Below are 25,053 nucleotides of genomic sequence, written 5' to 3'. Positions count from 1 at the left end.
TGGATGGATGGATGAAAGCGGAAAACATTCAGAGTTGCTTAGATTTGTTGCCAAACAAAGTAAAGTGTGAAAAATATAAAAACGTGACGTTTAAAGGCACAAATAAAAACAAATGAGAGATAAATTTACATAAAAACACTTAAGCCGGTGCAGACGGGGTCTGGACTGCAGGGGCAGCTCGTAATGAGTGTTGAACAAAAATATTTATGGCACCATTTGGTCGTTTCATAAACAAAAAATATTGGTGGTGCAATTATTGGGGCTCCCACTGTTAATATTTCATGCTGTAACATTTCACAAATATTCCTCTTTGCACAAAATATCATAGATCTTCAAGAGTTTCGGGTCATTTCCTGAACTTTGCTCGTCACCGTTTCATTCCTGCCATCCCAAACAAATTTGCTAAATAGAGATTAGATCTGATGTTTGGGAATTTAGTCAAGAAGCTCTTTTCTTGTAGCCATTCTGAGTGTACATCTGTCTTTCCCATGTTGAAGAAAGACAACATGGAAACAGTCATTACTTGCTAATTATTTTTTTAAGAGCAAAGTAAAATTGTAAAAATGCTTCAAGGATTTGATTGAGCTGCAAGTTTGACATTTACATAAAAATGCGTAAAGTAAAACTAGCCAACAGTCAGCATAACAGGATGTTCAGCTACAAAACTCTGAAATACCTTTTAACTCAAACAGGGAGACTTCAAGCCCAGAATACCCAGAGGGCTGCTCCATAAGCAAGGTGCAAAATAAGAAAAGGCAGTTCAGCCTTGTTCAGAGAAAAATGTGGTACCCTCCAAATAAAAAGCAACTCAAAGACCGAAAATCACAGCAATGTTTGAAGTTGTAAAAAAGCATTTACAAAGGAGGGGAGTTTAACCCAGCAGAGCATGAATGAACATGTTCTACACAAGGAATCAAACATCAATTAAGAGGATTTCGAAAATATAATCTGAACAATTTTTTTCCCAATAAAGGTCCAGTCTAGCTTTCAGCTGGTTTTTTTTTTACCTAATTTTTCGAACCATAAGCCGCTACTTTTTCCCCTCGCTTTGAACCATGCGGCTTATAGCCTGATGCGGCTTTTCTGTGGATTTTTCTTCGACCACCAGGGGGCTCTTTAGCAGGAAGTGAATCATTGGAAGTCAAAATTGGAAATCAAAGAAGAAAGTGCTAATTTTCATTTAAAACAAAAACAAAGTTTAGCTTAGTAAAGTTTGGTGTTATCTGCATAACTATGCAGTCAATAGTTATTCAAATGTCATCAGTAAAACTGGAAAAGAAAACAGGATTTGAAAGTTGATCGTTATGCTGCTAGCACTTAGCTTTCGTCAACAACGTAAATATAGTGGCGCAACATAAATTATCACCCGGCCGTAACACAATGCACTAAATAATAAAACATAGGTTAATGAGGCAGGTAATTTTCCTCTAAATTTTAATAATCGAGCTAATTGAATCATTTGAGGAGTCTGTACAGTTGTAGATTCTTATAGCAAAAGCTCACTGTGTACATGAAAGATAACTATTTCAATGCCGAATTGTTAAAACCAGTTTTACTGAAGTTAATGTAATTAAATGTATTGGACAGACCAACAAAAGAAGATTAGTGATGCTTCTTCCTGTACTAATATGCTGCAGTTTCATTTCATAACATTCACTCAAATATTCTGAAAGTAAAGGTTAAAATTTTGTTAATTTCTTTGTGTGACCTGAAGCTGTTCCAGTAAAAAGTAAATTCATTTTAAGGCGTCTTTTAAAGCAACTTTCCAGGGGTGTCAGTAAATGTGCTGTACAGTTTTGTTTAAAGCTTATTTATAAACTCTCACCAGCGTACATGGATCACACCGCAGGAGAAAACAGACAAATGTTTGTCTGAGTGGAAAAAGTCTGCTAAAGTTACTTCATCCTCTCACTTTGTCAAGCTCAGGTCAGAAATCATGGCAGCTTGTCAGGCAAAGTTTGCGTGGAGAGAGCGCAGAGTCCCTGCAGATGAAAAAGTTAAAAAAGGGCAATCCAACTTTCTGACACGTTAAACCTAACATCGTCACAGCGGGTCTAAGAGCAAGCCTCCAGATCTGTCAGAGCTGTCGGCGCTGAGGCAGAATTATAAAACAAAGTAACATAAATGCGCCGCGGAGACCAAATTAGACAGTCTGCGGATGACCTCTTGTCTTTGTTGTTTGCGCTTGACGCAGACACCCACCTCACTCCGAGCTCTGCGCTCCCAGTGTTGTCTCTTTCAACGGATTGCCGCGCGAAAACAAGAGAAATGACATGACATGAAAAACAAAGTGAAGCCGAACGGAGTTAAAAAAGAGAAAAACAAAATGCTTGATGTGGCTGTGAACATCAGAGTGACACCATCAGCGGCGACTGAGCATCCAAAGTGGGGAGAGAACATAAAAACGAGGCGGCGCTGAGGGAAGCGTGGGGATGAATGTGTGCGAGGCAGAAGCTGCGCGTGTGAAGGAGCATATCTCTCCTGGAGCAGGAAGTGTGGTGAAGCATTATCCTCCCGTTTGAGGTTGGCCTTAGCTGGAGGCTTGAAAAGCAGAGGTGGACGGTTGGCTGCTTCGCTGAGCAGTGAAGGCTGCTGCACACTGCTCTGTACTCACAGCCTCGACCTTTGGATCAATAGTTCATCCATGCTGGTTGCCTTTCCTTTATGCTCAAGCTTAAAATGAGCACTAAGCCCTGCAGAACTGAAAAACATATCAATCTCAATGCTTTTTTTCTTTTTTTTGATACTAGCCAGGTAACTGCCACTTGGTTCACACAATGGAGACGTTTAAAATGGAAGTGCAGACGATTTCATTTGGAGCAAGTAAAAAAACCCCGCCACTCTGGGCGTTTAATGATTGTCATTAAAGCCGGTGTTAATCCCAGGTTTCACGGCAACAAAGATGTTATTTCTGGGAACAAAATGGAAATGACGACACCTGATTTAAGTGGAAATGGTTTGCAAATGAGCAGCAATTTGAGGGCATTTGCTGACGGCAGACAGAAAATAAAAACCGAGGAAAACGGCGCTTTTCTCTCTAATCTCATTTGCTTTTATGTTTCACAGGAGATCCTTCAATATGGCCGCTCGTTTGAGGTCGAGAAAATACTCTCTGATGAAAGGTGTCAGACTCTCAAGGTTGGTAAATGAAAACCAACTTCAGTTAGTCATCTTTTCCCATCATTTAAATCGCACCTCCTTCCACGGCAGCTGTTCACGAGCGTGTTTGGGGTTGGACCTAAAACAGCCGAGAAGTGGTACCGCAGAGGGCTTCGCTCTTTCAGCGACGTTCTGGCGCAGCCCGGCATTCATCTGAACCGGATGCAGCAAAGTGGTACGTCAAAAATTTCCCCCCCCGTCTTCAGAAAACCACTTCGCAAATTATAGAGCAGGGAATTCAATACGAGCTTGCTTCCAAAAAACACTCGGCAGCCTAATCGTTAAATTTCCACAGTGTCTGTATCTCAATTAAACTTTAAGAGGTTTATACAGAGGCATTCACACGTTTACATTGCAACCTCTGCCTGTTGAAGGTTTCCTCTGATGAACATGGAGCAGGTTAGTGTGATCATAAAGGTCTGTGTTTGTATTCAACCCCTTTTACTTTAGTACCTCTAAGTAAAATCCAGGGGAATTTAAAACAATATCCAAAACTTTGAACACCTCATAAAGCTGCGTTCAGTCCATCATCTAAACATGAACCAATTGCAAAGTTAACAAGACATGTTTGGTGATTGATTTAGTTAAAAATAATTTGACTGATTTAGTTAGAGCAGTGGTTCTTAACCCTTCTTTCGCAATAAATATATACATTTTTTCCAAATTCAAGAACCCTAAAGTGAACTAGAGGTCACTTTAAGAAGATCTCCAAGTCTTCTTAAAAGGTAGAGTCTCTGAGATCAGTTCTTCAAAATATAGTCAGTGTTTTCAGCAAAGTTGATCTGACTGTCCAGGAACGACCCAAGGTATTTAAAATCTGCCACAGTTTCAACAGGTTGGCCATCGAGAGAAACTGGAACCACTTTAAGGTCTTGTTTAGATCAAATAATTGCCACTAGAGGCAGTACCAACCCCGAAAAGATGTGACTACGCAGCAGATTTAGAAGTAAACCGAAAGCTACAGAATTTGGTAAAAACTGTGAGCTTTGCTGAAGTAAATAAAGACACAAGTTCAAATCCATGCTGAGAGTGAAGCTCCTTCAATCAGGGCTCCTCCGCAGCTCTGATTGGTTAAGCAATGTAATGTGATCCTCTGATTGGCTAAGCAATGTAACGTGATCCTCTGATTGGCTAAGCAATGTAACGTGATCCTCTGATTAGCTAAGCAATGTAACATGATCCTCTGATTGGCTAAGCAATGTAACGTGATCCTCTGATTAGCTAAGCAATGTAACATGATCCTCTGATTGGCTAAGCAATGTAACGTGATCCTCTGATTAGCTAAGCAATGTAACATGATCCTCTGATTGGCTAAGCAATGTAACGTGATCCTCTGATTGGCTAAGCAATGTAACGTGATCCTCTGATTGGCTAAGCAATGTAACGTGATCCTCTGATTGGCTAAGCAATGTAACGTGATCCTCTGATTGGCTAAGCAATGTAACGTGATCCTCTGCAGCAAGTGATGGCAAAGAGGGGCGTCATCACGACTTTACACAAGTGAGTCTTTACCTACGCGGCAGAGGCTCCGCCAAACCCCTGAGACCGACTCACCGAACCCCTGGGGTTCGATCGAACCCAGGTTAAGAACCACTGAGTTAAAGCTAGTGTAACTCAGCGTTGTGTGTTTCTGTCGGTGTATCAAATAGAGCAGGAGTCTGTTATTTTGTCTGTTTCAGATAACAAAACAAACAGCAGTGAGTACTCTGCACAGTCTGGTCCAAAACGCCTCCTTTTGCAAGAAAACAGCATCCAACGTAAAGAAAAATTAGTCAAATAAAAAAACCAACCAAGACAAAACCACCACAACTGCATGAAATCAAGCCAACTGCACTCACAGCTGCATAACTGCAGTACAGGAACTCCTATTAGTTTGCTTTGCATTGAAATAAAATCTTATTTCCTTACAACTTTCCACGGTAAAGAGAAAAAGACGTCATTCAGCCACCGGTATAAATATGCAACTTATGAAGTGTAAATGTTTGACATCTGGATCAATAGTGTACCACTCTTTCCTCCTGCATTTTACCTCCTCTGCATGTGTCAGGCTATGTGATCACGCTGCAGGAGGTGCGTTCAAGTGCAGTAGGAAAAACTACAAACAAGTATTAATAAAACAAAAGAACTAATTTACATAACAAATAATGAGTGATTTGGTGGAATTCGAAGCTTAACTTAAACTAATATAATCAACTTGTTAAACTAGCCTTAAAATTACTTTCAGAACTAGGCCCACTGGCAGATTATAAAAAATTTTTTCCATGTTATAGTGAAACAATGTGCGAGTGGAACTAGTATTTTCTATCAATATTAAAGAATTATTGACTTAAAACAAGCTCCTGTATTTTACTGTAAAGTTACTTGTGAGTTAGTCTCGTCTTATTTCAAGTATATTAATATATTTAGATTAGAAACTAGATAAAAATACTTGGTAAGATTTTGTGTTTTTACAGTGTAGGCGTGTCGCATTTGGCTGGATGATAAATTGTTCAGAAATTGTGTAAAGAAATTATTTTTAGACCATTTTCAAGCAATAGTTCAAGCCCACCCTCTCAAAGATCATAACTTTTTTATTTCTAAGGCACATTTAACACTGAAACAGATTTTATTCTTAAGTATTTAAAATAAACAACAAATAAAATGGAAGCAGAAATCTTTGCAAACAAAATTCTCGTTGAGACCAGCGAGCCACATTGAAGACTTTTGTCGTCCAGTCTTTGGTAGCAAGAGGGATGCAAATGGAAACTATTGAGCTTTTTTAAATGCATTATGTGATTAATTGATTTATTACTTGTTACGACAGGGTTAGTAGTTTGTTGTGGTGACAAAAGAGCTGAACCAAAAAGCAAAGTTCTCGATTTATTGGTCCGTCTACATTTCAACCCTCGTGGTTATGAGATACTGACTGAGCGTGAAAAGAGTCAGTTTAGAATTTATTTCTTTATTAATTATTTTCTTCATTTGCCTTTTTTAATTGTTTTCTTTACACTTCATACTTGTGCATAATTTCAAGTAGGGCTGAAACGATTCCTCGAGTGATTCGAGTACCTCGATTATTAAAATTCCTCGAGGAAAATTGACCTGCCTCGAAGCTTCGTTAATTTATGTTTTATCATTTATCGCACCGTGTTTCAGCCGGAACATTATTTGCGTTGCGCGAAGCTCTGACTTCCGCCTCTGAGTTGTTGACGGAAGCTACGTGTTAGCGGCATAACGTCCAATCTTCAAGTTCGGCCCGCGGGGATTTTACTGATTGGTGATAATTCCGGGTTTTTATCGTTTTTGTGGGACCAATAAACATCCTTAAAATGACCGGCGCGATGCCGGGAGTTCGGCAGCCTTTCTGCTCCGGAGCTGCTGGTTGAACGGCGGGAAGAAGCTGAGGAGGATTTCTACAGGTGAGCGGAGAGACTGAACACGGCGGGCGGCTGAGGGTTGATGCTTACAGGGTAAGAGCAGCTTTACGGACGAACCGCACAATAAACTTATATCATCCCGGTCTGAACCAACGGGAGGCGGAACATGGCTGGTAGATGAGTTTCTGAACGGAGGAGCCGTAAACATCCCGTGTTGCTCCCCCGGTCTACAAAACAGTAACTGGTAGGGAAGCTCAAATGTGGAAAAAATAGACAGATGTTGATATCCGATAGTAACACTGGTGTTATGGAAGATTTACCAATATTTTATTTCATAATTGTTTTTATCCGATTACTCGATTAATCGTAAGGAAAATCTATAGATTACTCGATTACTAAAATAATCGTTTACAACAGCCCTAATTTCAAGCTGTGTGCATACTTCAGTATGGAACTGCAGGTGAATAAATCGCAGCGTTTCAGTAGCTGAGACTTTCCAAAAGATGCTGCACATAGTGTTACACTTCATGACCGGGTGATTGAAAACCTCAAATTGCAGTGTTCACAGGTTGCCATTCATCTCAAACTCCATTCAATAGTTTATAACGCTGACAGACACGTCCATCAAAACGGTCACAATCCATCATTCGGAACGCCGGATTCGTCACTTTGAACGGAGAAATATTGCAGGTTTTTGAAGTGGAAAATGTCTTTGAACCCTAATCGCCTCGCTGTATTCTGGAAATCTTTACTGAGCAGAAACAAGAGCCATCCCATTAATTTTCTGCAGCACCGACAGAAAAATCATTAAAGGTTTTGTAATTAATTGGAGGTGCATCGCTGTTCGTCTGAGGAAAAGAAAGGAGAATTAAGTGCTTTTTAAGTGGCACAAAGACGGGAGAAAACGCAAAGTGAGATGCATAAAATGAGATAATCATCAATGCATCAATTATAATTAGGAACAGTTTGTAGATACAGTAATCCTCTTGTGTCTGCAGCCGGAGCACGCTGTTAGTCGGCTCCTATCAACAAGCGGAGCGTATCACATTTCTACCTTACTTTTAATCCACCCTGACTCTGTGCTTCCCCAGAGCAAATGGCTGTGATTGATGGCTAGCTGCCAGACTAATAACCATGTGGTCTTTTCCCTGCAGGTTTTCTGCATTATGGAGACATCTCCAGGGCTGTCAGTAAAGCGGAGGCACGGGCCGTGGGGAACATTATTGACGAGGCTGTCCATGTGATCACACCGAACGCCATACTAGCGCTGACAGGTGGCTTTCGGAGGTACAAGGCTTGTCTCCTTCTTTCAGCGATGAAATTGTAGATGAAATAGAACAGCGCCTCCGCCTTTTTCTTCCCGCCGCTTTTCTTAAATATCTTCCTTGTTATGCACAGGAAAACACGGGTCTCAGGAGGTGTTGATTCCCATTTGAATGTCCCTGCTACCTTCTGTCAGAGCAGTAACTGAAGGAGTTAGTTTGGCGTCGATTCTTGGTGTTTTTAAAAGGGAAAAAAGAACAGGTCAGTCCTGTTCCGCGCCGAGTCTGGGTCACTCAAATGCATTACATTGTCAGTATCAGGGCGCATGGCGAGTGTTCTTGTAAAGCAACCTGCTGAGTGCAACTTTTTGGTCACAGACAACACCTCCCTCCGCTCCCACCTCTTTGTGCTGCTCTCTTTTTATGTGCGCTGCTTTGTGCCCGAGTAAGCACGGAGCACTCTGCTCTGTGGCGCTGTAAAAATCCAGCCATAACCCAGCAGCGTGTGAGGTAAATAATTCAAAGCGCAGTCTGGCAGTGAGGACATGCACTTGCTTCTCGACGGGGGTGAGAGAGCTGCAACGACTTAGTTGATGACCTTTAATGCCGTCTGGGCCACAAACATAATATACACTTTCTCCTCTTTCCTCCATAAACCTTAGAAAGGTTCATGTTTCATATTCTACCTGGTTTTCCTGCTTAGCAGAAAAGGACTTCAGATTGAGCTTTAAATGTAAATAAAGCAACTTGCTTAGTCTACATTTCAAATGATCACAGTCACTAAATAGTAGCATGCTGTCATCATCCATTCATATACATATTAGGTTTTTTTTCAACTTTTAAAGAGATCCATGATAAGTTATAGATTTTATTTGAGAAATATGCATTTTAGATGTACAAACAACACTGTAGACTGTTTAGTTTTTATAAATTTTAATAAAATATTGTCACATGAATGCATTCTGGGTAAATTATGTCTAAACAGCCAAAACAGCGACGAGTAACGTCATTAAGCCTTTTTAATTTGAACCGGAGCACGTTGAAATCAATGGGAATGTAGAAATCACAAGAGGAAATGAAGGTGAGGACCAAGCGGAGGAAGATCAGAGTTGGCCGAAGAAGAGAGTGTTTTGCTGCTGCTGCTACCATCAGCTTCGTAAATGAATCAATCATATCTCTGGTCAGACTTCGGGATCCGGTAAGTACTTGATTAGCTTTGGGTCTGGTCTTCGTTTGAACGTAAACGGCAGCAGTTCCACCCGTACTAGAGTTCCGTTGGCATTTAAGAGCTTCCAGCACTGCTTGTCTGATGTTCCTCACAGCGTTTTCACTCTTTAGCCGGGTGTTCTGTCATAGGCGCTTTGTGGATAAAAACCATCAGCATGGCATTTATTTTTAGCTCGTTAAAGCCTTCGTCGGTTTTCCTCGTGCAAATGACTCAAAGTCTTCTGGAGAGAAATGTTGAGAGCACAAATGTAGAACTTTTGGAAGTTTTGTTTGGTTCTTTCCCACTGGACTCTTCTGTTTTTTTTCCCGTGTAGGAAGCGATCCAGAGTGTTTTTTTAATTACAACCAACAGTGACACAATGTGGCCTTATCTAAAATTACACCAGTCAGACAGTATGATAACCAGCGACTCTGGTGAAGTTAGCCTTCCTGTGTTTACGCTATAGATTCCAGTACAGAATGGACCAAAATGCGTCTTCAGCCCATCGGGTGGAAAAATGGAGACCTCCATGGGTGAAAAATATAACAAAGATGTACATTTTGTTTAATTAATTATGAGTTTTGGTGCATCAGAAACAGGAATATTTTAGTTCATAGGAAAATATTTAATCCTGGTTCACTTTAAGGTGTGGTATTTTTTGAAACACTGAATTTCTATTTACACTCTTAACATTCATACTTTTTTTTCTGTACTGCAGTATATACAAAGAAAGTTTACAGCTTTTTCAAATTAATACCGCATCAAACACCGCCAGAGGAGGAAAAAATAGTCAACATCCCTAATCTACAGGAGGACAGATGACAGCTGGAGAGATATCTGATTATGTAAATAATGGCTCCTCGATGAGGGAGTGTTGTAAAATGAGCTGGGGAAAGTGATTAGCGCATCATGGATAGTTAACATCAAGAATGAAGGGGAGGAACTACTTAAGATTTATGGGCCAGCAGCTCGCTGCAGAGCGTAAAGGGGCCTGTGAGTGAGCCGTTATGGATTTAAACTCCACCAGATGAAGCACCCATTTACCTCGCTTTAGATTTATGCAGACTTGAGGAGTCACATGAGACTTCATTGGAGCCGTGCAGAGATGTAGCTGAAAAGTAACAACTTTTACTCCATCAGTCACTAATTTAGCATGTTCTTGCTCAAAAGCAGACGACGCCTGGAACAGTTCAAACGCTCCAAGCTGCACCACTAATAATCGTCTGGTTCTCTGCAGTGGGATATATTGGATATCTTTTTGAACGTACTGTCAAAGCTTGATTTAATAACCTATAATTTGAGACTCTCATTAGCTTTGTGGCCAATAGCCCTTGTCAAAACTTACAAGTACAGTGTATCGTATAGCTCCTCGGATAGATATTTTCGGCTCTATCACGTCTTTTATCTCTGGATAAGATGCACAGAAAATAACTCTGCTCCCAAAAGTTTTGCAAAATAAGGGCTGTGCTTCACAGGCTGGAGTTGTCATCCACTTCAGAGGAAAGCAGCATGGCGGGGATTTGTTGATGCCACTGACATTAGGCTTATTGAAAGGACAGCTGTGGAAGGCGGGTGACGAGCCTTAAAAGCGGTTTTGTTGGGGTGAGGGGGATTAAAAATAGATTAGGCGTGAAAAAGCAGCTTCTACCAGCACTCTGCGTGAAAAGGCTCGCACAGTGTCAGTGGAGCGCTGTATTTATTTCAGCATGTTGCCAGCGATTCCCTGCTGTGGATCTTGTGCAACATCAGATTGTCTGGAATATTAACTCAAAGTGACACTGATGAGGGGGGGCGGTGGTATCTGCTCTCCAACGCCTCAAACAGGGGCTGAGTCTTGTGCTTTGTTTGCCTGCAACAGCAGCTCAGATAAGGATTCCTTATCGGCTTAATTCATGGTGTCATGATTGTTCAGCCCAACTCTATTATCAGCTCACAGGAGGGGAGAGAAAACAACATGTCTGGTCTTAATGTATGATCCAAAGTACTTGGTGTGTCTCCATGGCTTCATGTTGCATCCATAAAATCAGGCAGAGCCGGAGTCGACACATTGCTCCTGGTGGTTCAGCTGCTGGAGCGCGTTCCCAGTGAATGTCGGACTCTGCCAGGTCTGCCCCTGGTCACTGATCTTGTTTGTTGAGCTATGAAGCAGCCAGGACATGAGTCGGCTCTTAAGCACGAGGTCACGGTTCACAGTAGGGCTGTGACGATTCCTCGAATGATTCGAGCTCCTCGATTATTAAAATTTCCTGGGGCAAATTATCTGCCTCAAAGCTTCGGTAAATTATGTTTTATTATTTAGCGCACCACGTTCCGACTGAGTGATTATTTATGTTGCACAGCACTCTCACTTCCGCCTCTTGTTGTTGGTAAGTGTTGGCAGCGTAACGTCCAGTTTTTAAGTTTGCTCCATGGAGATTCCATTGACTGATAATAATGTCAGGAATTTTATCGTTTTTCTGGGGACCAATAAGCCTCCTTAAATTAACAGGCCCGACGCCTGGAGTTCGGCAACCTTTCTCCTCCTGGAGCAGGGTGAGAGTTCATCTATTAAATTGACTGAAGACAAATTCATAAAAACTGCTCAAAGCTCAATGGAGAACCTTGAGTTTGTGGTTTGGATGCTCTCAAATAAACCCAATAATTTCATTTTGTCTTATAGACTTATAGCCCAAACATAATGAAAACAATCCCAAGACTTGGTGGAGGAACTATTCAACTCTGGACATCTGGGTTTCCGTCTTACGTCTGTTACCTTGGTGATCACAATGCATTGGATAAGGATAGTTCTGATTTCTTTTCTGGACCACCTTCTGCTGACTGCAGCTGAGCTCTCTCCCTCCTGCAGATGACTTCATTCTGTGGATTTTCCATCAGCAGCAACAGCAACACTTCCCACTTCTTTATTATTCATACATGTCGCCTTGTCGTCCATAGAAATTTGTAAATAGCTATGTATATTTTATAGGCCTAGTGCATACCTGTGAATAATTTAGCACTTTCCCTCACGCAATAAAAAAGTAGACATGCTGAATTCACACCAGGTGTTCAAAATGTTCTTCACTTCGGCTCCTTGTTGCACCACGTGCTGAGAAACAGATGGCTGCTACTCTACACTTCGCATCGGTGAACAAGCAGAACCTGTTTCAGCCAACAATAAAGGGGAAAATCTGCTTTGCTACACAAACGTTGTAATGTGACGTCACGATCGCAGACGCAGATTTCTAATGCAAATGTCTTAGCAAACTTGAAATAAGACGAAGCTATTTTTTTAGCAAGATATAGAAGCTTTTTTTAAGTAAATAATTCCTTAATATTGATGAAAAAGTTCTGCATCCTTTGGCGGCTTATTTAACTTATAACAAGACATTTTCCCATGTCGTAAGTCAGTGGAACTAATGCTTTTTCATCAATATTAAGGATTTATTTACTTTAAACAATCTTCTACATCTAGCTGAAAAGTCACTTTTAAGTTAAAGTTAGATATTTGCATTAACTAGACCAAAAATACTTGATGAGATTTTGTTTTTGCAATGCAACATGAAAAGCTAAATCTTAAATGTACACAAGGTATGTAAAAGAAAAAGGTACAAAGTAATACATTTCACACATCAGTAAAAAGTTTTGAAAAGTAGCGAGGGAGAAGGAAGTAGGACAGCTACACTAGCTTAACTTTGACAACCTTAACATGTAGAACTGCTGTGTTTCGCTCCAGTTAAAGAACAAAACCCACACAATTAATCAACCGCCACTGTGTTCAGACGATCACTTATTGATAATCACAAAATAAACATCATGCATGAAAACGTAAAACTGTAACACACTGCATGTTCTGTTCTTTTTGTGGAAAATGTTTGCTTGTTTTTTTTGGTGTCGAATCCTGGAAAACATAGTGGAGCTGTTGTCAGTTGGTTGCTACGGCAACGGCTCTGCATGTAGCGAGAAAAACAAGTGGTTTTGAGTTGCTCCTCAGTGATGTTTGTTTTCCCTTTGATGTTAATAACTACATCTCCAGGTTTTATTTGGTTAACAGAATTGCATAAATGTGCAAAAATTTCGGGATGTTAGCAATGGCTTGAAATGTGTGTGCGTGGACAGACATTTTTAATATCTTAAATTAAATAATATATTTGCATTGACCTGACAGATTTTACCAAAAGAAGTTAAAATGTAATGCCATGGTGTCTTTTCCACAGATTAGTACTGAATAATCACACAGAGATCAGGTTGTTCTTGCAACATGAATGTTTTTTTTCCAGCTTTCTCCTCCATTCATGAAGCACATTTAAGCTGCACACTCGAGTGAGTTTTGCCTGCACATCAGAGGCCAGCAGTAAAAGTAATTTAACATTAGCACAATGTATGTGCTGCAAACATTAGAGGATCTCAGCTTTGCCAATTAAGCGTGTTGAATTAGAGGAATGACTCTCGCTCCACAGAAAGAAATCTTTGATGCATTTTAAAACAGTTAAGTCCTACCAGTCAAATACTCGTATCCTTCTGTCTTCCAGGTGGAATAAATATTAAAAAATAAAGGGCAGACATATCATATGTTAGCTAAACTTCCCATTCTCTGCTTCTTTTTGCTTGTTTTTGTTTCTTTCCCGTTTTTTTTATGTATCCTACTTTGCTCTTAGGCAATAATTATAACTCATGAGCTACAAGCACGAGCAAAACAGCAGAAAAAAAACGTGTAAAAATGATGACGTATGCCCTTTATCCTCTGCCGACTCATCCTGATGTTCCGTTAATGCCACCATAACTGTAAGGGCTCAAACTTTTCTTATTTCTGACTTGCTACCTGATTTAGCCGTGTGAACCTTTGAAGCTTTCGCCTGCAGCTATCCTCAGCCTCTCTCCATTCCTTTAATGTCACTCACACTGACTGCCGTCAGTCATTTGCCAGTGGCACGAAGGAGAGATCAAACGCAGAGCCTTGTGGATGCAGAAGCTTCTTTGGAGCCGTATCGCCCACAACATTCACTGACATTTTGCTTTGTTGTAGCAGTGACACTGGAGCATATCTGCAGGATTTCGCCTGTTGTTTATCAAAGGGTTTCTGTGGTAAAGTGTGTGTAATGTGTGTGCGCTAGGTAATGATCAGCTTGAAATGAGTCTTTTTGTTTTTCTTTGGCAGGAAGGGCCAAGTTGATGCAGACGAGTCCGTCATAATAAGCTTTCTTCCCCCACACACAAAATCCTCGTGCGTCATTTCTATTAAAGCCGCTATTTTTCTGTCATCTTACTCAAATGGGAGTCAGAAACCTACAAAGAAAGAAAAACATCCTGTGAATCATTGTAGATCAATTCTATACACAGTTTAGATTACGTTTTTATGTAATTATTCCTAAAACAGAATAGTTGTTGTACACTGTAAAACACTTGAGCCGCATTTAGTCGTCTACTGTCTTCTACTCTTTAATAAATTTAGAGAGTTTTAGATTTTGAACAAAAATGAGAGTTTGTGAAAAATAAATGAATTTTTTATTCATTTTGTCAAACCTCCGTGAACTTTTAGGTTAGCACTTAAAAAAACTGAAAGAAGAAAAAGACGGGAGTGGGAACTATTTCCCAGAATGCTTAGCGGCATGTGTTTATTGATCTGACTCTTGTGTTATAAAGGCAAATGTTTATTTTAATGCACTAAATGTTTCTGAGCTGAATTCATTATGATCACTAAAATTCATTTTCAGATCAGAATTTTTCTTTATTCAATTTGAAACAAGAATTTAAATTATTCTAAAACAAGTATTTTAACTTGACATTGTGAGTAAAAATAATAAAAAATTTGGCTCTTTAGCTCAAAGCAGTGTTTTCTTGTATGTTGTGAAATAAGTTAAAACTCACATTTCAAGATTAATACACTTAAAAAACAATGTTTAAACAACTTAAATCAACCTCATGAACTTTAATTTCTGAGTTAAAACCAAAATAATTTTCCTGCTGACTTAAGTTTCACTTTCAAGCAGCAGGTGGACTTTAGTTTTCAAATTAAACTACCTTCAAATGTTTTACAGTGTAGAAACATGTTATGGATCAAAATATTTCAAATATGAAAGTTTTTTTTACGATATTAACAACTATATTAACTTTTGCAGAATTTCCAGATACGTCTGTGCCCTGCAAAAAATATTCATAACTCTTGAAACTTTTCCACATTCTGCCGCTTTGCCTCCACAAACTTGAATATATTTCACTGTGATTTTATGTTTACAACATTTTTACACATTAAAAGTGTGAAACATCAGGCATGAAGGAAAATTTCTAACCGTTATTTGTCAGATTGGACCAGAAGCATCTGTGACAGCCATTGATTTTCAAGTCTTTTCTTTATGGTTGAACTTTAACTAGGCCAATCTGACCCATGAATAACCTTTGCTTTAAATCATTTTATTGCTCCTGACTCTTTATGGTTATCATTTCAGTTTTTATTTTAATCATGGATTATATTCTGATTATGTCACAATTATGCTCTACTTTGTGTTTGTTGCATCACATAAGATGTGATCTTAAATCAGATTAAATTTGTATAAACTGAATAAAGTTGGTCTTTATTCTGTTGTTACTCAGTCTGAGGTTTTCACTCATTCCTGCTCAGATCAGATTTATCTGGTCTCGTTTTGCTTGGATTCTCTGCTTGTTTAGCGACATTATTTTACATCTTCAGTTTTTACTAAATGCAACACGTCCCGACTCAAAATGAAAGCATGAATTATGCAAAGTCTATTAAGTTTGGAAGCAGTGTTTTTGGGTAAGCCCAGAGAAAAGGAGGAATGATTTCAGAGTTCCTGATCCAGGTGCCAGATAGACGCTCTGATGCACCTTTCGTGTGCGTACAGTTCCTGTGGGGTTCTGCTGAGTTTTATCCAACATCTGGTCCTGCAGAAACAGTAATTCTGTCATGATAACCTTACAGGACTGAAACCTCCCTTCAACGCAGCTGTACTGAGGGATAAAACATCAATTCAAGCAGAAAATATTAGAATTGTTTGTACAGGAATTTAACAAAATATTTAAAACTACTCTGATTCCTGCTGCCTGTTTCAGCCGCAGTAGGATTAGTTTTATTTTGAGGATCAAACGGTGTAAACTGAAACACTTTATGTACTGAAACAACACTTTGTGTTTTATTTTTAGGGGGAAGGACTTTGGCCATGATGTCGACTTTATAGTAACCACAACAGAGCTGGGAAAGGAGGAAAACCTTCTGATCAGCGTCATCGAAAGTCTGAAAAAACAAGCAAGTAGACACTTTCAATTTCCTGCAAAAGTTCGGGGATTTGTGGCCAAAAAAGCTGCAGAAAAAAAGAATCATTATTTTCAGATGTTTAGAATATTTTGATGTTTACAAGTTTTCTATAATTTGCAAAGTGAAGTTCGAGCATCTCTGCTCGTCTGAGATTTCTGTGTCACATTGCTTCACTTTAGATGTGCAAAAATTTATTTCAAACATAATGGTCAAACATAATTACAAAACTGGGCAGAACTTTATACAGCGCTATATTCTGCTACTGTCCAATAAAAAAAAAGTAAACAAGGAATACAAACGACACATTTTTGTGCCACAATATGCTTAATATGCTCTAGAATACTTAAGATAACAGTTGTTTAAATATTATTTTACCTATCAAATGTACAACTTTATATATATTGTGCCAAACTACATAAAGGTGAAAATATGTTGAATATTATTTAATCTAAAGAAGTTCTCATCGAATGCAGAAACAGCTTTTTATTAATATTTTAACATAGTTGTATCAACACATTCCTCCACAAACGGCCCTTTAAAGACATTTGTGATCTTTATGTGAAATAGTTTGACAACCTGCCATAAACTCATGTTTTCCTCATTATTAAATCAAAAAAGAAAAATTAATTTTTCATTATATTTTTTTGTCATGGACTCACCAAACACAGATGTGCCTAAATGTTTGCATTTACACATTTGTGCCATTTCTCACCCATATTTCTATATCTTATGAAAATGACTTCCTTATATTTTGACTTAAACTCCTCATTTAACTTCTTACATAATTTTACACCATGAATTATAAAACAAAAGCTACTACGAATCCTTTAGTTTAAATAACTAAAAAATAAAATCGTAGGCAGTTATCTTCAACTAAAACTTCTTGACCTCAATTAATATTCCACTCGATGCGTCTCTGAAAATTACATTATAAAGCAGAAAGAAACCTTTCAATAAAGCTCTGCTGTTTCAGAGACGCATTGAGTGAAATGTTTGGAAAGGTGAGACGCGTGCAAACATTCGCTCCGTACCGGGAACCTACAGAAAATCTCTCACACGTCAGCAGATGAGACAATGCATGAACTGAGCCGCAAATCTTTCAGACACGTTCACAAGAAAAGGAGAAAGTCTGCAACACTGGATGCTTTCAAAAACACTGTTTCATTATCAACACCAAAGCACTGCCGACTTTCCTTTAAGAGATGCTAATAAATACTGTGATTTTCCTGCATAGTGTGCAGCGGCGACAGCTGTTCCTCAGCAGACACCTCCCCTCCGTTCTCCAGCTGTAAGAGCACATCTCAAACACTCTGGGAAAAAAATAAAATAAATAAATATATATATATATAAACCTCCCTCTGTGATGCAGATGTGTGAATAGTAATGTGCCAAAAAAAAAAAAAAAGGTCTAAACCAGATTGTCAGCACCTGCCCTGGAACGTCTTCTGTGCTGATGTGTGAAAATGGGCCTGAGTTTGTTACAAATGTTCACCAGCCATGTCTGTCTGCCAAGAATAATGCAGCTGAGCACTGATCATGTTCGAAGCTCAAATCTTTGCTCCAGGCTTTTTCTTTCCTATTTTCAAACCGAATAGCCAAGTTTTACCCCAGATTGTGTGAAAGTAACACAAAATCTAAAACTTTCACGAACAAAAAAAATGTAAAGTGCCAGAACATACTTTCAAGTATTCATACTATATCTCGCCTTTGAAGTTTTTATTTATTTATTTATTTTTAACTTGGTTGGAGTTTCTAAGGAGTGACATGTTAGAGTTCATCTGCTGTCAAATATCCTGAAATAATTTTTATTAATAATAACAAAGCTGGCCTCTTGTCACCTGAAGAACATTTCCAGGATTAGTGATAATGTCTCTGTAAAATCTAGAGCACACGTGTCAAACTCGAGGCTCGGGGGCCAAATCTGGCCCGCTCATGTGTTCTTATGTGGCCCTCCAAAGTCTAGCAGGACGCGTATATAAAACCTTCAAAATAACAGTTCTGTGCTTAAATATTGTTTTATTAATCAAATTTAATCAGTTTTAATCTGCAGACTGCCAAACTACGTGAACGTGAAAATATATTTAATATTATTTACCATAATTACTGTAGGCAGAAATGGCTCTTCATTCACATGTTAGCAGTTCTGATGTTGACATTCTGATGTGTAACAACAGTTGGTGAATGTGCGTCCTATGACTTTGTGTTTTTTGTAAAGCACTTTGAAATGCTTGTAGCTGGAATGTGCTAAACAAATAAACTTGACTTGCGCTACAGGGATGGATTTGACCAGAGTTCATTTAACAACTTACTAGCAAATTCCCATTGAAGCTTTCTCTTTGTTCATTTCACTTGAAGGAAATAACAAGAGTTGTGGTACTTAAGTTATCTGAAATTGAAAGAATTAAAAAGATGTGGCTGAATTTAATAATGGATAACACACAATTGGTTATTTCACAAACTTGTTGCAGAGCGTTTAAGGCCATAGATCGCTCTGGACACCTTTTAATGGAAAATGGATCCTGTAATCGAAAGTGGGCCAGATGGAAAGGTGGCTGAAAGGATGAAAGAAGGAGAGCATGAATGTAAAAGGCAGGCAGCTGATGAAAGCAGAAAACGATAAAGTGAGAAAATGTGCCAGCGAAAGATAAAACATGGAGAGTTTCAGTGTTTATAGCAGGTTATGTTTACATACACTTGATGTTTTAATTCATAGCTGCATTAAAATGACTTTCTTCTAATTTAAGAATAAATTGACAAATATCGTTGTGCCGCAGGGGAGTCTAATTTAAGCGCTGCATGGAAACACATTGCTGAGAACGGGACGTAATTGGAAATAAATGAGACTTTTTAAAAGACTTAATCTGTCGAAGGGATTTGTCACAAATTGTCTATTTTTTTTTAATTTAATTTGCTACCATAAATGTTCAGCTGGATGGTCAGAAATGTTCAAAGCACACCAGTACTACAAAAGTACTTTTATACATTACCAACACAAAGTAGGGTATAGTTGTGGAACAAAACATGGCATAGAAGCGGACTACAACGCAGGGAATTCTGGGTAATTACAACCAAAAGAACCGTAAGAATCGCCGTGAGATAAATCCCACAACTGCTAAAATCTAACGCCACTCCATTTTTAATTGATTTCATGAAGAAGGAAGTTGCGCACACGTCGTCTTCTGAGGTTTTTGTTTTGTTACCTTCAGCGGTTCTCAGTGCAGCGCCCCCACAGGCGAGGAGGGGAACAGGATTTTCGATTAGTTTTGTTTTCATAGCATTGATTTTTGATTACTTCTGTATGTATTGGTCATACATGCAGAACTGGCTCTCATGGGGTAGCTTATGGTCTGATCCAAGTATCTTGCTCAGAAATCAAATCTTTTTTTAATCTGTTACATCTGACCAGTTGACAGACTTGTGTTGTGTGAATTGAATGAATCTGAGGCTTGTTTCTTGGTGTTGGTGTGAAGGATTACCAGGTATTGTTTGTTTTTGTTTTGCCTTCAGGTGTTTTTCCAAGCCACGGTGTCAAACTGGAGCAGGGAGCCTCCAAATCCTTACATAGACGAGCTTATTATGGGATGTTCCATTTGTGATGCTCTGCCTAGAAGAAATGCATGCATTTGCAACCAAACAACTTAATTGTATTTTAGATGCGGGCATTGCTACATGTCCTTTGTGTTTCTGTTTTCTGTAGTTAAATTGTTTGTGACTAAACTCCAGTTACTGTCAGTTGGTCTTGTGGGAGGAGCGTCCAGCATAAAGCCTGGAGTATTTGCTCACTGCTGAGTGCTACACCTCCACAGCTGCCTTTCTAATTCAATGTGCTTCCAGTAAAAACTTTTGTTTTTGTGAATATTTGTTTTCCATAATCCATTACTCTGCAGTTTGCGCCTTACTTGCCAGGCAGAAAATAAAACAAGCACTATTTTCTTTTTTTCTTTTTTTTTTTAAGGATCGACTGTTTTGCCATCTTATTAAGCAGCTAATGATGTGTTGCTAATGTTGGATCCCGTTCTCTATGAAGTCATAGCCGGTTCTAATTATTCTGTATGTGTGTCTTTTCTGATCTTTAAAATCACACAACCTGAACAGAAACTGGACTTAGATGTAGCAGAGTTAACCCAGCATTGATCAGTGACAATCTTTATTCATTCATCATAGCCTGATTCTAAATTTAGCCAAATGAATCATCAGTTATTTAATCATCATTTCAGAGCCCATTAAACAAAACTCTCCTTAACCAGCTGACTGCCAGAATAATAGATCTTACATTGTTCAATCATGACCTTGAAAGTTTGTTATAAATCTACTAATTCAACAGTAATGAAGTATATTTTTGCCTTTGTATGTTTCTAGTTGTTTGAAGGTGGAAGACCATCTTGCCCAACCGTAATTTTGACTTTCCCCTTGTCAGATTAAGTCAAGACTCCAGCTGAGTCACTAGAAAAGCATTAAAGGTGACATATTGTGCTTCCTTGAACAGGTTAGGATAGATCTATGTGGTCATTCTTAGATGATGACATTTTAGTCTGCTCCTTTCTGAACATGTTGAGCTCCTTTCTGAACATGTTGAGCTCCGTTCTGAACATGTTGAGCTCCGTTCTGAACATGTTGAGCTCCTTTCAGAATGAGCTCTTGTCACTTTAAATCCAAATAAGCCGCTGCTGGCCACGCACCTGCAACTCAATGTTTACTCTTGTAAATGAAAATTGATGCAGACAGATTCTTAATTATACAACTGTAAATATTTGAAAAGCAGAAATGAATCCTCCTGCACAAACAAGAATGTCGCAAGTGGTTTCTGGATGATAAGTCAGCCACAAATCACTTGTCTTCCAGCAGCCATTGTACAGCGCATACAGCGGTAAAACCAGCAGGAGCTCACCTTGTGTTGCTAGGTAACGGGCTGGGCTTTGCTGGGGTTGCTAGGTAGTGACTTCTGGTTTGCGACATTTGGAAGGGTTTTGAAACAGCTTGTTTTCCAGACACCAAAAAACATGAACTTACTATCAAAACAGATGCACTTGGGCTGCTTTCAGAAGCAGTAGAAACCCAGACAGAAGTACAAAAAAGTTCAAAATGTTAATGTTTTGCATAATAGTTCCCTTTTTAATGCTATTTCCAGCCAGAAGAACTGACTAACTGACTTAAAATCACTTAAGTCATTTTCCAAGACTTGGTCTCCAAGGAGCTTTGTTTGTCAGCTTTTACACTGATCCAGAGTCGTGTTGCGATGTACAGTCTGAAACGGAGCAGTGAGGACCGGGGGGATTGTTCTCACTGAATGCTGCTCTATACATAGTTTGAGATGGTTATAACAGGAGATAAGTGCTTCACAGACCTGCACTGTCTAGCTACTCTCGTCTTTTTGCCCTCATTGGGTTTAAAAATAAATCCCTCCATCTTCATTCTCTGTTTCAACCACTGCGCCTCGTGTCTGCACCCCACCAGAGGTCTGTCCTTATGATAATTACCTCCTACTTACTGTCTGCTATCACTGGGAACGCACATCTTGCAGCCATTTCCATTCACTGTAGGGAGACAGAGCAAGGTGAAGGTGTGAAAGTGTGTGTGGATATGCGAGGACAGTGAATTAGATGGATAGGGCAGGTGTTAAAAAAGGCTTTCAGAGCCTAAGAAAGGACAGCGTGATACGACTGGAAGCTTTCTTCTCAGCGGGGCTGGCAGAAAAGGGATGAGGAGAGAGGGACTGCTCTGCAGGGACGAGGACACGAGAGGTAGTGATTAAGTGGAGGTAGCAAAGGTTGACTTTAAGTCGTGTAACCTTGTCATCTGCAATCGAGCCCCTGGGGGCCGTCGTGTCGTCACTCAGGCCTTGTGTCACAGGCAGGCCCAACACATCCGCACCCCGTCCAGTCCGTCCAGCTCCCCTTGTTACAGCCTGAAGATAAAAATACTTCCATCTAAAAACGTCCTTGTAAAAAGGGGTTCATAATTTTTACCTGCCCCCTTCTGATGCTGGTATTCAGGAAGCATGACTTGGGGGCAGAGTCAAGGTCAGCCAGGAACGTCTTTATCGGACGGATGAGTTTCAGCTTCACCCGGCTAATGGCGATGGATGTCCATGTGACGCCATCGATCATCTTTGTCTCTAAATGTTGTCCTCTGTGGCACTACAGTAACTTCTGAAGCCTCATCAGTAACTAGGTTTCAATTACAAAACTGGGCAGAACTTTATACAGCGCTATATTCTGCTACTGTCCAAAAAATTTATTTACGTGATAAGTCATTAAGAAACATGGCGCGCCTTCATCCAGTTGTCTTCTTGGTTTGTGCCAGTGGCAACATCCAGTTGATCACAATTCATGATGGGAAAGTGTTTCCAATACAGCCAAAAAAAAACGATCTGAGCCTAGAACCAAAACCAATATCAACAAACGAGGATTTTTATTTTAATTTCCATGGATCCATTAAGAGAGTTTATTTTCAAAATATCAAATTGTGCAGTTATATTGTAAATGGAAATGCAGCTATTGCTCCTAGATATCGAGATCTTAGTCTGGTCACTTCTGCCTATTTTGAGCTCCTTTCAGAATGAGCCATTTCAGGGACTCTATCACTTTAAATCCAAATAAGCTTCTCCTCGTTGTGAAATTATGAAACCGAACATCTTTGAAAAGCAGAAGTTAAGCCTCCTGCACAACCAAAGCAAACACAGCGAGTTGTTTCTGAATGGAAAGTCAACAACGAAACACTTGTCTTTTCCAGCAGCCATTGTACAGTGGTAAAACCAGTTGACCAAATGTGCTGGAGCTCTGCTTGGATTGCTAGGTAACAGACTACACTTTACTGGAGTCACAAGTGGCAGTGTTACTAATTTGTGACGTTACATTTGGAAGGTTTTTGAAACGGCTCGTTTTCCAGACACCAAAAAACATGAACTGCCAGAAAAATGGCTGTTTTTTATTTTATTTTTTATTTTTTAGAAGCACCAGAGATCAAAATGGAAGTATAAAAACATACAAATTGTGAGTTTTGCACAAGATTAAGTATTAATCATGTGTTTGCATATAACAACTTAACCTTAGAATCTGGAACATTTACGTCATCGACTGAAGTTTGATTGTACTGTGTCTGTTTTAAATAAAAAAAAACAAAAAACATTTTAGCTAATATAAACCAACAAAAGCTCTCCATACAGCTGGGGTTGTTTAATCAAAATCTTTTTAGGACCTAAATGAAAGTTAGCTACGAAACGTTCCACTTTTATTCCAGTAATCAGTCGCTTTAGTTCTGGCAAATCTCAGCTTCAAAGTCGCAGTGCAGTTCAAACAGTCCTGGCCAAAGCACATTAATCTACAACTCGAAGGCGATTTAAAAAAATTTTTTTTTAAGCCTCAGTTTTTGTGAGTCAGAGGGAATTCGAGATGAGATCAGAGCGCCTGGCGGGCCCTGACGACGTATCGCTCATCTTTCGGTACCAGATGGCTGCTGTGGCCCCTCGTCATCCTCCCTGAAGGAAAGGACCCGGGAAACCAAGCTAATAGAAATTACAACGGCGTCGTCTTCAGATCACCTTTTCAGAAGGTGTAACGAGTATGCAAAATCAGCCAGAACCCAAAACGCAGCCAAGACCAGAGATCAGATCAAAAAAGTTTATTACTGAATAAAGGGAAGGGGGTGGGTTCCACAGGGAGTGGTCACACTGGTGAGTGAGGAAGTGGGGGACCAGCGGGGTCGGGGAGCCAGCTTGGAGAGAGTAGGGTGAAAGGGCAGAGGGGGCCGCAGGGACTCAGGGAGGAACTAGATGACAGGGACAAAATCCACAAACCAGAGGCTAGTCGTTAACACAGTCCAGGGTCATGCACGGGGGTTTCTCAGGCAAGGTAATCCAACAGACGGCAACCAGGAGGCAGGGTCAGGACCAGGCAGGGTTCAGCAACAGGAGGGCACAATCTTCAGAGCAGAGGGAAAAGGCAAAATCAGTGGTCAAAAACAGGCAGGATCAGAAAACCAGTAGACTACTTGGAACATGGACAAGGCTTGAAAGCGGTGACAGTGGCAACAGACGATCTCGCACTGAGCTGGTGACGAGCAGCTGTTTAAATAGGGAGCAGCACAGAGCAGGTGAGGGTAATGAGTAATCAGCCCACTGAAGGTGGAGCTGAAGGGCTGAAATCATGACATCACCTCCCCCTCAAGGGGCGGCTCTTGACGCCCCTCTGGGCTGGTCCGGATGCTGGCGGTGGAATTTGCGGACAAGGTCCTTGTCCAGGACCAGGCGAGAAGGAACCCAGGACCTCTCCTCAGGACCATAACCTTTCCAGTCCACAAGGTATTGGATGCCACGGCCCCAACGTCGGGAACGCAGTAACCGCCTCACAGTAAAGGCAGGGGCCCCATCAATGAGTCGGGGGGGTGGAGGGGGTCTGGCTGGAGGGCACAACCTGGATGACATCAGTGGTTTGATCTTGGAGACATGGAAGGTGGGGTGTACCCGTAATGAAGGCGGTAGTTTGAGACGTACCGCTACTGGGTTAACAATCTTAGTAACAGGAAATGGGCCCACAAAACGGGGTGCCAACTTGCGGTTCTCTACCTTGATGGGCAGATCCTTTGTTGATAACCACACCCTCTGACCGACCAGGTATCTCGGGGCTTGGGATCTGTGGCGATTGGCATTCCTGGCATAAACCGCAGAAGTCTTGCAGAGAGTAGCTCTGGCCCTTCTCCAAACTCTGAGACAGCGACGTGCTGATAAATGGGCAGCAGGGACCTGGGTGGCTCCCTCCTGAACAGAGAGAATGGGCGGCTGATAGCCATAAACGACATGAAATGGTGATAGACCTGTGGAGCTTG

At 40.2% G+C, this 25,053-nt stretch overlaps 1 protein-coding gene across 1 annotated transcript in view; it reads left to right on the top strand.

Moving 5' to 3' along the window:
- Positions 1–25,053, top strand: part of dntt (deoxynucleotidyltransferase, terminal) — a 122,730-nt gene that overhangs the window by 48,151 nt on the left and 49,526 nt on the right. The window contains exons 5-8 of the mRNA XM_008429981.3: positions 3,067–3,138; positions 3,211–3,334; positions 7,670–7,802; positions 16,119–16,221. Of these exons, the coding sequence (XP_008428203.2) occupies positions 3,067–3,138; positions 3,211–3,334; positions 7,670–7,802; positions 16,119–16,221 (432 nt within the window). The remainder of the gene's footprint in view (positions 1–3,066; positions 3,139–3,210; positions 3,335–7,669; positions 7,803–16,118; positions 16,222–25,053) is intronic.

This window comes from Poecilia reticulata, chromosome 15 (genome assembly GCF_904066995.2).
Source record: "Poecilia reticulata chromosome 15, P_reticulata-male-v2, whole genome shotgun sequence".
NCBI classification, from domain to species: Eukaryota; Metazoa; Chordata; class Actinopteri; order Cyprinodontiformes; family Poeciliidae; genus Poecilia; species Poecilia reticulata.
The sequence above is the reverse complement of the archived record's forward strand: the minus strand, read 5'-3'. Positions and strand labels throughout refer to the sequence as shown.